Source organism: Glycine max, chromosome 4, assembly GCF_000004515.6.
Source record: "Glycine max cultivar Williams 82 chromosome 4, Glycine_max_v4.0, whole genome shotgun sequence".
Classification (NCBI taxonomy): Eukaryota; Viridiplantae; Streptophyta; class Magnoliopsida; order Fabales; family Fabaceae; genus Glycine; species Glycine max.
Window position 1 is genome coordinate 6,536,751 of NC_016091.4, and position 13,800 is coordinate 6,550,550.

A 13,800-nucleotide genomic window follows, 5' to 3' on the forward strand; every position below is an offset into this window, starting at 1 on the left:
GAATTTATAATCTTTCTCTCTTTTCTTTCTTTCTTAACAATCCGAGAATCTTATATCTGCTATGGGTTATTATAAATATACAATTATATTCTTTTCCATTTCATTTTCACTTCTTTTTCTTTTACGTTGCTTATTGTATCTAATACTTTTTATATCTCTCTTCCACTCCAATTCACCCCAAAATATATATGACATTAAACATTTTCCAAAAACTATCAACCGCTTATCAATAGTCAAAATTTCTTTGAAAATAAGCATGCCAATTTTTTTTTTTTAAATGGGCCTTTGAAATCATAAATAATACTGTTGTTTAGTTAGTTTACACTAAACGATTAAGACTTATATAGACTGCTTGACTGATCGGTTTGTTTGCCTGATGTTAATTTTTCATGTTATGACCAAAACTGAGATTTTAGAAGATAAAAAATATTCTTTTTATACACATAAATAAAGAATTTATCAATCTCAGACTACATACATACTTGCATAATATTTAGATAGCTAGTTGAAATATGGAATGGAATGAAATATAGAATAAATAATGAAATGAACAAAATTAACATATTATTCAGATATTTTATAATAAAATGAAATAAAAAATTTATTTGATTATTTAAAAAATGTATGGAATGAGAAATTGATTAGTAAATAATAAATATTTCATATTTCTAAAATGAGAAGAAAAATTAAAGTTTTAAATAGAATGAAATAAAATACATTTCACCAAATTCAATCTCATTCCATCTTATTTTACATAATTCTAATAATATTTTATTTTACTTCGTTATTCCATCTTATTTCATAAAATTAAATACTTCTTAAAGAACTTACCTCTCTTCCATTCGGATGGACGGACATACTTATTTCTCTTCTTCATCTTTATTTGTTCATTAATATTATTGTTTTAGATCGAATATACCAGTAATTCATGTGCCAAACACCTGGCAGGAATCATCAGATTAAGTGATGAGTGAATCGTTTCACAAGCTATGTCTGGGGAAGATTCACGTGTGCTGTATAAATAAATTATATATTAAAATCGATAATGTTTATCTAAACTATAGTTAGATGCTTTTCTTGTTTCAAAACCTCGTTATCTATATATATATATATATATATTCATTTGCATAGAAAGGTACGGACCCTATGGTATGAGTGACAATTCAACCAATTTACCTATACTATACATTTATCCCGTCCATCCATGCGTAAATTCAATTAGTTTATTCAGTTATAAAAATAAAAATGAATTAATTAGCTAGATTAGATTAGCATTTATTATTGAATGGATAATGAACTATTCAACCTAAATCATAAATCGTTGGATCAACTTGGTAGATAGACTCATAGACCCTAAATTGTTTAAGTAGTTTATCTCCTCTAAAGTAATATTGCATGAGATGTATAAGGTGGTCTATCTATTGTTAATTTAAATAAACTGAATTATGTTTACAAAATATTTTAATTAAAAATTATTTTTTTGAATTTAACTCTTCTAAACTGAAGAGATATATAAAGTAATAAAATAATAGTTATCTACCATTAATTTAAAATAAGTTATGCTTACAAATTTTTTTAATAAAAATAAAGAGAGGAGTTAAATTCATTTGTTAACTTTTTTTTTGTCTCATACGTTTTTTTCTTTAGAAATAATTGCACTAAATATAAACATTATTTTTAACATAAATTTGATTCTTAATTCACTAAATTATAAGAGATTAGTCCTTTCTGCTAGATTTAATCCCTGTCGGTTTTGTTTAACTCCTTTAAAATAAAGGTTTAATCACATATTTTATCAATCAATTTTCTTTATTTTATGAATTTTATTATTTATTTATTTTTGTATATTTTGTCATCATATTTTTTAATTTTTGTGTATTTTAACTCAAGTTTTTTTTCACCGGATCATTTTTTTCATTATGTTTTCAATTTGTATATATCTTATTATTGTGTTGCTAACAAAAGGTCGCTTTTATGGACATGTTAACACATTGTTACATATTTGACCAATCGGTACAAAAATTTGAAAACATAATAATATAATAGGCAGAAAAAAACTTACATGATAAAATTTATAAAATAATAATAGTTGGATGGTAAAATTAATGTTCAGTTAAGCTTAAAATGAAAAGATATGTAAAGTGATAAAGGGGTCATTTATCTACCATTGATTTGAAATAGATTATTTTTATTTAAAAAATCAATAGTGAATAGATCCTTATTTTCTCACTTACGAAAATTCTAATTCTATATTCGTTTGACCTTCTCCCTGTGATGAAACGGCAACAACGCGCCAATGCGCAAGCATTATATGTTAAATAAATGCCATTCAAATTTCTAAAATAAAATATAAGTATTTGAAAAAATAAGAAAAATCAATATCATTTTTCTTTAATTATAATATTCCAACGACTAATTAGGAAAAGCACATGAATGATTTGTATAGACCATCGTTTCTATGTCACCTGTCATTTTATTCTCCTTTCATAGCAACTGGTCTCGACAACTACGTACTGCAATATTGCTCGTACAATTCACAGATCGATGCTTAAATATTTAGCAAATTTATATGCTTCTAGGTCATTGTATTATATTACAGCTTAGATTTTTTGCCTCCTTGATAAATAGGAAACGGTGGAACAAATATATATATATATATAAATTCATTAATTAGCTGAAATTTTCAATTTTGCATGCATAGTAAAATAGAACAAACAAAAATTTATGTGTGAACTCTAGAAATGAAGAAATCGCACATGATGAACAGACTAAATGGGATTTGCCTACAAAATTGATAGCAACCAAGAATGAAGGGGAACAGGTAATGCAAAACAATAACAATCTTCATATTTTTGTCATAGAATGCTGGTATCATCAATTAATGTACAATTATCAGCTCAATAGTTATTCCTAAAATCAATGAAATTTTTTGGTTAACTGATGCTAAGTGCATGCTACCCCATCATCAATTCAAACTCACCAAAATCAACCTTGCCATCAAAGTTCAAATCAGCAACCTTCACCATCTTCTCAATAGCACTCATATCCCAACCCTTGTCCAACCCCAAGCAATCAAGCACCCTCTTCAACTCCATTGCATCTATGTATCCATCCCCATCCTCATCAAAGATCTTGAAGGCTTCATGCAAAAGCTCACTCCGCTTTGACATGTCCTCCAACTCACCAAGCACCTCTTCCACAGGCACTTCATCATCCAGCAAGCCACCCTTAGTTAGCTCAAACCCTGATGATGATGAGGACTTATCATACATCAAACCTAGCTTCTCCACCACTTGCCTAGCATTTTCCTTCTTGATTCTTCCGTTGGTTTCCATGCCAAAAACACTGACAAGGGCACCAACCATCTTGTCATTAAGTTTGAGCACATTCTGGGGCTTGTGATCAAGGTGAGACACTGAGCTTTGTGGGGAGCATTTCAATGCTTGTAAAAAGTCCCCAAGGAATCTGGAGCATGCTTCTGCTATCCCCATTTGAGTCTATATGTTGTGACTTATGATTTACTTAGCAATAGCTACGAAGCAATTGCAAGTTTTGGTACAGAACTTAAACTTGTTGTGACACACCTCTTTTATAGTTAGATCCTTGATATTACACCCTTGTTTCAATTGTAAATCACTCAAGTGCCATTGTATGGTGCAAATCATCAATTATATAATAATAATAATCATTGAATACAGCTAATTGGCATTATAGAGGCAGCTGGCATGCAAATTGCATTCGCTAAGGGGATAATATATATATATATATATATATGTATGTATGTATGCATTAATTATGTAGTGCATATTAGATGTATTCTACATTTTGGTTCACTGTACCCAAGGGCATGGCAAGTTTACTGAGCACTAATACGTTAACGAATATAAATAAATTAGTTGATACTGTGTGTCCTAGTCCTCAACACTCTACAGTGAGATGTCTTCTTTTTATCAATACCCGCTATAATTAACAAGATGCATGTATTTTGTCATTTGGTTCTTTTTTATTTGCTTATTTAAATAATTTATACATTAATTAAGAAATGTAATTAAAGTTCATGTTTTCCTTAAAACCAATATTTTAAACTTTTTATTACATTCTGTGTATTTTACTGTAAATATAATTTTTTTAAACAAGTAAACAGATATAGTAAATGTAACTAAATAGAAAGTGATTAGATTATTCAATGAAACTTACACAAATCACTCGTTAACAAAAAAAAAAAAAAAAGACAAGAAAACTGTGTTGCTAACATTTGTCGTGATTACAGTGTGTTTGGACACTAAAACCGCATAAATTTTGTTAAAAGAGGCAGAATCAAACATGTTATATATATAATACTATCTCGTGCTCCAGATGATTCTTTGTGAAAGGGAAAGCTTCTTGTGGCCCCACTTCCCGTATCAAGTTAGTGTGACCTTCTTCTACCTAAAAAGATCATTCAGTTTCCTTTAAAAATACCATTTGCTTCACGTTCACTTGAGTTTATTTATAGACCTACATTTATTTTCAAGGGTTTATTATTTTAAAATTTGAGTTTAAGTTTAACTCAATCTAAAACTAACTTGAAAGATAAAAATTGCTCTGTTTTATTTTGGCATTAGCCTTACCTATGTAAGTCTTAGATTTTTCCTAATATGTTAATCAGTACGTGCTTGAAAGAAACTGGTATGTTAAGTGGAAATGTATTTGAAATTGTGGTAAATTAATTACGTATATTAATTATATTTTTTTAATATATTTTATAATTTCTTGAAAAATTTCTTAACATTGATTAGCATTTTGCTTAATTTTAATACACCCACGTATGTAATAATGTAAAATTTTATTTTAATTGAAAACTGGTATAGAAAAAAGTGAAGATTTTTGGACAACAACATGCACTTGCTTGGTTAAGTCTCCGTCCCATTAGGCAGTACCTTCCTTGAAGACACTATAGTCTATTGCAATTCTCCAGAATATAATATATAATATTATGCTCTAGATCGAATCAAGCTTTTGAAAAAGATACTTTGCTACAACCATTTTTTAAAACATGTATGGTCTGAAACCGCGTTTTGTTGCTGTACTAACAAGTATTTAAATATAATTTTCAAACATTTGTTGGCCTTAATCCTGCATGAATTGTGTCCATATCACGTGGACTATTTTTAATTTGTTTACCATTGTGATTTGAATATTAGATAGTTAAAAATCAAAAGCTTGTCAGCTTAATAATGCGAGATTCAATCCCCAAAGCCATTAGACATAACTAGTACTATAAATGTACCACAGATACACAGGATTTGCTGCTACTATGTCGAAATAAACAATATTATGCAAGAGAAAAAGGAGGTTTGTAAAGGAGCATTCTGACTCAAAAGAAAAGATAGTACAATCTATTATGCATGTAATTTATTGGGAGTTGTTTGGGGCACCCATCATTTTTGCTGGCACATCAACAATGTGGATGAAAGGACGAAAATGTCGGTATAAAAAAAAAAGTTGACGTACGTACGGATTGACAATCCTTATGGCCATACGGATTGTCAATCCGTACGTACGTCAACTGTTTTTGACACTCCTCTCATTTTTCGACGACGAAAACTGATCAAAAATCACCATATACTCCTAAAAAATTCACGTACACCATCGGAGATTAAATATGCTTTCAAACTGCGCTTAACGAAAGCAACTTACACTAAGTTACAAAAATTTTGCAAAAAAAATGGCACCTCAGAAATAAAAAAATGTAGCTACTATTTGTAACCGAAAATACCATAAGAGTATGTTTGGATGAAGAAATTTAATAGGGTAATTTAATTTTTTAAAGGATTTTAATTACTCTTCAATTAAATAAGATGTTTGGATAAAAATTTGAAAAGAAATTGAAATTTGAGTATTTTGATAAGGGATTTTAGTTAACTTAAATATTAACATTTCAAATTCCTTTCTTTTATGAAAGAATTTGAAATTCTTTTATGCCAGAATACCACAGCTTCTTGAAACATCCTTCATCCTTTCACTATTCTCTCTCTTGGCTTCGGGACCGAAAACCTCCGCACTCAGCTGCCGACGGTGGTTTCCGGTGACTGCATCGGAAAGTTTGTGCTGGTCACAAGCAAGGTCAGTTCTTGCCTCTTCTCTCACTCTTGACTGCATCAAAAACCTCCTTCATTCTTGACTGCAACGGAAAGTTTGACAGCATTGGAAACCTCCTTCATTCTTGCAAAGCTTCTCACTCTTGTCTCTCTCTCTTGCAGCAGTTTTTTCCTCTGCATTATTCTGAAAAAGGTGCCGATCACAAGCAAGGTTAGTTCTCGCCTCCACCGATGCACTTTTCAAATAGATGGTTCATTTTTCATTATTCCTACGATTATTATTTCTATTTTTATCTTTATTGTTCAATCTAAGCGTAATAAGGCGTAGATCTAGAAATCACGGTGTTCATTTATTTCTTGTCTATTTTCATATGCTATGTAGTTTGTGCTGGAATTTCTAATTCTTATTGATGCCTGCAATTTGACTCCTTTGATAATAGTTCATTCAAACAAGATTCAATTCCTATAAGTTAATCCTTGTTGAAGAAAGAAAGCTAGTGAAATTAGTAGGTTTGTGATAGGGAAGTTGGTTTTTTTAGTTTTTTTATGGTATAAATATGAGATTCAAGAATGTGTTTTAGGGGTATTAAATCATCCGGTTTTTTGAGAGAGATGTAGCTTTTGGGATCTGTTAGTTGAAGAAACAATGAAAGATAATAAGCAGTTTAGGGGAAGTTTTTTATTTAAAATTGGTAACAGCAGAGATATGCTTGAAATTCCTGAAGATTCATATCGACAAGCAATAATATTAACATATTGTTAGTTATTCATGTTCTCTTATTAAGAAAATAGGAGGTGATATGGTTTGAGAAAATCAGTGTTTTAAAACCCAGAGATAGCAGCAGTGTGTAGCAGCTGACCCCAAAACTGTTATCACAGGATAGCTGCTACTTTGATTTTTTTTATATAGTTTTTACTACATATACTATATATCCATATAAATTATCAAATTACTCAAAATTCATGACATTCATAAACAACAAGGAAAAGTTGTAGGTGCCTTAAGCAAAAAACAGAAGAAGATACCAAAAAAGTCAAATACAAGTTTTCAAGATTAGAATTATCAATCAACAATCATCATTTTCTAAATTGAAGTCTTGTTATTTATCATTTTCACTACTACAGGTAGATTTGGCTTCACTTTAGAAATTGAAACCCCAAAAATAGCCCCCCAGAAAAAGCCTAACCTCTCTGTTTAGAGGGCTTTTCTAGAATCAACTACATAGAGCTGTTATCCTGTCAACTACAGTTGCTATTTACTACAGCATCCCCTGTAGCAGCCAAGGTCTGCTTCTATAGTGATATTTAAAACCCTGGAGAAAATATATTTTTTTTTCAATTTTATTTTTAAAAAAAATCATGTTATCTTTACTTCATTTTCTATTTTCAAAAGTTTGTATAGAAAATAGTGGAAACAGGAACAAATGAAAGTCAGAAAATGTTGTTTTGTCACTGTTAATTATACATGTAGAAAGCAGGGAGAGATAAAAAGTAGTTACTGGGAACGATAGGGAGAGAGAAAAAGTAGTTACTGGGAACAAAATTTTAAAAATGAAGAAATCTAATTTCTTATCCAAACACAAAATTTTAGAAATGAAAGAATTTAAATTGAAAAATTTGAAATTCTCAAAATTTAAAATTCTCTTAAATTTCCTCATCCAAACACACTCTAAGGGTATTTTCAGCATTTTGATTAGGGCAATGCTAACTCCTTTTTTTAATCCACATACCCCAACTTTTTTGAACTTTTTAAAATAGCAAAACTATCCCCACCTTCACCACCCTCCCCTTCCCTACACCCACTCCTCTTAGTTTTCTTTTATTTTCATCTCTTTAAAGCCATAATGGGCTATTTTGATCTGTTTCTTTTTTTTTTGCTTTTCACGAAACTAGTTTTTGTTAAGGATATTTTTATTTAAAAAAATACAAAAAAAGATTGGTTGGCGAAAAGTAACAAAAAAGAGAGAGGAATGTAAATAGCATCTGCCTTTTGATTAATTTAATTTTCTCTCCGGTAATTTGATTTGAACTTGTGGTTTTTTGGGGAGTGAATCAATTTTTAGGTTGTTAGTTCCTACACCATAAAAAATAAAAAATTTCATGGGCTCAATTTTTAATAGTCTAACTATTGTATTGGATGAGCCCAGTATCATTAGACAAACTCATAACAAATTTAACAAGACAATTGATAGATACACCTCCCTTAACTATTTAATATACCTCTTTTATATTTTGTCTCAAGTATACCCCTTTCCAGAATACCCCCTTGTGTGCAACACAGCCAAGTTCAAATGCTGTGATATCCTCTCTTATGTGATGGGTCCACTTATTTTTAACATGGAAATGAATTTATTTATACATCTAAAGATACAAGATAACCTGCAAGGTTTCAACGCAACTCAATGTGATGTACATACAATACAAAAACTACATGGTAGTATGGTATCCTCATAAAAATGTTAAATACAATGACAAGCAAAATGTATATAAAGATGTAATAACAGAAAGGATAAGGAGTAAAATTTGTGTAGACACAATACTCGAAAGCAACATGAAGGAGCAAGACCGAAGAATCAATGGTTTAGGGGTATTGAGAAAGGAATAACTTGAGTTTTCGTTGCTACTGAATGTGGTTAGAAACAATGGCATCAACGTCTGATCATGGTGATCATGATGTTCGCATGGTCCAATGAATGTCAATGCAGGCTTCCCAAAAGTTATTTTCGGAAGTGTAAAATTGCCGGAAACAGTTGAGGAGGTATGTTAATAGGGGTATAAGATTTAAGGGGTATTCTTGAGAGAAAAGATATAAAAGGGGTATATTAACTGTTGGGGGTATATTTATGTATACCCTTTAGCAATCTTATATGGACCCCAAGAAAGACATTAGCCCAATAATAAAATTTTGTGAAATAGAGTATTTAGTAACTTATGGAAAAAAAAATTCAATCAAATTATTGAATCACATAATATTATTTCAAAAAACACGTGAATCAAATTTTAATAATATATATTACCTATATATATGTCAAAAATTAGTTTTTATTTGTATAAATGAAATTTTTTAATGTTAAAGGATATTCGAATGTTAAATTTTTATAATTGACAAAAATATATCCTGAATAAAAATATCAATCATAAAAGATTAAAATTTTGTCCTTTAAAAAAATATTAAAATTGTCTCACCCCAATATAAACATTTCCTCTCTTTCGTGTGTGAAACATCCAAATTCAATGAGCAAGTATTGATGAAATACAAACGAGAACTGTCACCAACATATTTTTTTAATATGCTTTCTATTAGGCTAAATTGATTGAAATCATAATTTTTTAAATTTATTTATTATTTAAAGCGTTTTATTCGCAATTAAAAAATATTAAATAAAATGTCTTAAAAAGTGTATTTTAACCCTTCTCAATAAGAAGGAAATAACAAAAAGGTAAACACACAAAAAAAAAAAACTAAAAACCCAAAGATGTATAAATGCGTGTATCGTATGGGCCTCTCCAAAATTAATTTGCGAACCAACCAATCCAGGAGCAAACGGTTTACTGTTGGTGTTAAGTACTGAGCTACTCCACATGAGTTGGCCCACGACAACCTACATTCAATTCCTAAGGACTTCTCCTTCAAATTAAAATAACTAATATAAATAAATAAAAAAATACTATTATTCATTTAAATAAATCACACACCAAGAAAGTGTGTAATTATTTAACTCAGCTATTAATATAAAACGTGCTTTTATCATATAATGTCTCAAACAATTTCTAACAACACTCTACTTTGAAATACATTGTACTGTACACAATAAAAAAACAGTTTAACATCAATGTGGTGAGTTTAATTTTTATATATTATCATTGTGTAAAATAATATCTTATTAAATAATTAATAATATATTAATATTGTGAGTCTATAAAAAAATTATATTTACATAGTTGGTAGTTGGGTTTGATTCCATTTTCCATTAAAAAAATTCATCCTAACTAAACTTTAAAAACATATGTGATTTGATTTTTATTTAAAATAAAATTCGAATAAAATAAAACTAATATTTTTTATTTAATTTATTTTGGTTACTATGATTTTTATTAAAATATTATTTTATTGAAATTTATATATTTTCTTTTCATCTTTTAAATTAAATTACATTAAAAATTGTTAATAATAATTTATGAATATTAATATGTTAAACCTTTTAAAATAAAAATTTATCAAATTTTTATTCACTTTAAATTAAACATATGTTTAAAAAGTTGTCTAAAATGATATACACATTATAAATTTCATATACATAAAATTATAAGATAGTGTGAAATTCAAATGATATACACATAACAACAGTTGGATTTGATTTGTTTTCAAAAAATACAAACCACAAATTAAACCAAACTAAACCATCAATTTAAAAAAATCCAAATAAATAAAAAATCAATTTAATTTGATTTTTTAAGAAATTTAATGTAAAAACCCTATTTTTGTACTGATGATTTGATTGTTATAATAAGGTCTTGTTTAACTATTTTTCCTCTCCTTCTTTCTCTTTTTACACGAGTTACTTTTATGAACAACTTGTTATAAAATGTAATATAAATATTTTTTTATCCATAAATATTAATTTTATTAAAATATTATTTGAGAAAATTTGAACTCGAAATCTTTTTTTCCTGTATTCTTTCTTTATCCCTTTTCAACTACAAAATCGATCTTATATATCTGTAATACGAAAATCTTAATTAACACATTCTAAGAGTAATATACACTTTAATTCAATATACTTTTACGAACAAAAATAGTTTTATTTGACAACAAAGGAACATGAAAAAAGAGATTAAAACATAGGATCAAATTCTCGTTTTGTTATTTCAAGCCCACCTGCATCCTTGTTTTGCCACCAAACCATGTTTACATGCATTGGAGAAACTTGTCCAGATACATTCGTGAAAATTATGAAGATAAAACTTGTTTTGCCACCTGCATCATGTTTACAGATGTTGTCCAGATAAATGCTGTCAACTTGTTTTGTAGTTTAGTAAAATAGTTTTGCATTTGGGGAATATTATTATTTTAAAAGTGAATTATTTTTTTTAATAAAGTTATAATTGCTTTTGAACGATAAGTATAGACATTTTTTCTCTCAAAAGGTCTCACATTTAGAATAATTTTATACCTGAAAAGTTTTCAATTTATACTTTTTTTTCCTTTTAAATTCAACTCTACACACGGTGTAATTAATTTTGAGAAATGATTTTTTTGCCAAACAAGTTGATATGCAATAATAATAATAATAATAATAATAATAATAATAATAATAATAATAATACATTTGCAGCTTGCCATCAGGATAATTGTTTTGTTATCTTCAATCTTGTTTGGAAAAACTACTAGTAATATAAAAATATAGCTAGACGTGATTTAACAGAAATCTTATGTAGTTTTTGCACTAAAAATTCTACAAGTTTACTTTTAAGATACATAAATTATTCAACTTTAAACTCAACATTTACAACAGAAGATTGTTTTCCCCTATCATGTTTCGTAGCATATTTTTCAACAAACGTTTGGCCTATGTCTATTTTCCACTTATTTTATAAGTTTGTTCAACGGAAGGACACTGTCATATTTTTAGGTTATCTATCTGATTTAATTGCTTGAGTCGTCGTCGTCTTTGTTACGTTAACCTGTGTTTGAATATGGAATAAACAAGAAGAAGCTGCCATCCGTAGAATTCCCCTTTTCACTCGCCAGAACCACAAATCCCAACCTTTCATATGATCACACTCACCATGTCTCACGTAAAATATCAATGTTTTCCCGTTTAATAAATAAGTAGCCATGACTTCCATAATTAAATAAAATTCGTATGAGCATTTTGCCAACGACTTCGCTATTTTTTTTAAGAAAAAGTATTTTGGTAATATAAATTTATTAAAAAGTTATAAACATGAAAAAAAGAAATAAAACAGACTAAAATATGTGATAGTACAAATAATGTAATGGAAATAATAATAATAATAAAATATTATATAAATAGTATAACTTTTTTTTTCTTCTTCAGATCCTATTATTAGTCTACTACTTTTTGCTGATCCCTTCGATACATTTCAGACCTTCCTCGGCGGCACTCATGTGTCCTCACCTACCCCTGAACACAACTACTCAACCACATTTCTCATTTATACTCATATATACTTGGAGAAACTAACAATAAAAAAGGCAATATAACATTTTTTTTTCTTCTTCACATCCTTTTATGAGGTAAGAAAGATTTATTTTGTTAATATATATATATATATATATATATTTATATTTAAAGTTTTAAACAAGAAAACAATGTGAGCTTAATTATACTTCTTATCTCAATTCTTTTATCTATGAATACTTTTGATATCCTAATTATAATAGTTAATATTTACTTCTTATAATTTTTAATTATTAAAAATAATTTTATTATGTTAAGTTTTTGTCTTTACATTTTATATGCATGTTAAGGATATATAAGAAGTTGGGTTAACCTACCTAGATTCGCTAAAAGGAGGTTAGGTTAGGTTAGCTCACCTCGTCTTGGAAAATAATCTACACAGAATACCGCCTTATTTTAAGTCTATTTGAAAGAAATAAAAATCACTTTATCCTCTGGTAATTTTACACTTGATAAAAATACAATATTCACCTTTCTTTTATTTATAAAAATACGATCATTAAACATATTTTTACCTCTTTCAATGAGAATTTAAGTTTTTTGGTTGATAATGAGAATTTAAGTTCATTAAACTATATTACAAGTGTGAATTCCAATTTTGGATCGGAGAAAAACACTGAAATTATATAAGGAATTTCTTATAAGTTTTATGTTTAGCTTAATTACATATTTTACCATCTAATTATCATTTTTTTTCAAATTTTATCACCAAATTTCCCCCCCATATTTTATCGATCCATTAAATGTGCAATGAAATGTTGTCTTGTCCCTAAAAATGATGTCATAAAAAATTGAATGGTAAATTAATAATTTATTATAACTATAACATAAACATTTGAAAAAAGACTTAAAAGTATTAATTACCAGTAAAAAATGAATATTATTAACAGAGATACATACTTGGTTTAATTTTGGTATTGGGTAAGCGAGAGATATACTACTTTGCTAAAAGGTTTTTTCAACATAGAAGAAGTTAATTAATTGTGAAGAAAACGGTCTTCCATCAATAATATTATCAATCAATCATTTGGGTTTTGGTGGCCCTGGCTTGCCACATGTTCACATCGCATCGCATTAAAATAAAGATTAGATTGTCACAAAAAAAGAAAAGAAAAGGAAAAAACCATAAATAAAGATCAGGTTAGATTCTCTTAGAACATAGACTGGACCCGCAAGGAAGAATCAACCCACGCACGCCCACCTCGTGTTTCCTTTTTTCTTTATTTATTTTTCATCTTTTTACTATAAAAGTTTATAATTTCTTAATTCACCCGAGAAAAAAAAAAAGTAGAGTCTAATTTAATTTCTAGGTTTGAATGGGTACTAATTTTTACATTATTATTAACGTGTTTAATATAAAATTAATTAAATTTCCTGCTTATGATGATTTCTGATTCAATAATAGCGTAGAGTGAATATACTAAAAATAAAGAAAAGGAGTGAATATGTTATTTATTAAAAAATGAAAATGAAAATGAAAAATAGAAACCTTCCTTCCTTGTAAACGACGACGG

At 28.3% G+C, this 13,800-nt stretch overlaps 1 protein-coding gene and 1 non-coding gene across 2 annotated transcripts; both read right to left on the minus strand.

Annotated features, from left to right (window-relative positions):
* Positions 1 to 2,826: 2,826 nt before the first annotated feature.
* Positions 2,827 to 3,560, minus strand: LOC100527700 (calcium binding domain-containing protein). The gene has a single exon (NM_001249249.3). The coding sequence runs from the start codon at positions 3,489 to 3,491 to the stop codon at positions 2,955 to 2,957; it is 537 nt and encodes a 178-aa protein (NP_001236178.1). The 5' UTR covers positions 3,492 to 3,560; the 3' UTR covers positions 2,827 to 2,954.
* Positions 3,561 to 5,476: 1,916 nt separating this feature from the next.
* On the minus strand, positions 5,477 to 5,556 carry MIR4360 (microRNA MIR4360). Its single transcript, NR_126601.1, has one exon. It is a non-coding gene; the product is annotated as a microRNA MIR4360 (primary transcript).
* Between the last annotated feature and the right edge of the window lie 8,244 nt (positions 5,557 to 13,800).

Coding starts and splice junctions, on each gene's coding strand:
- LOC100527700 (NM_001249249.3), bottom strand. CDS start 3,491: ATGGGGATAGCAGAAGCATGCTCCAGATTCCTTGGGGACTTTTTACAA.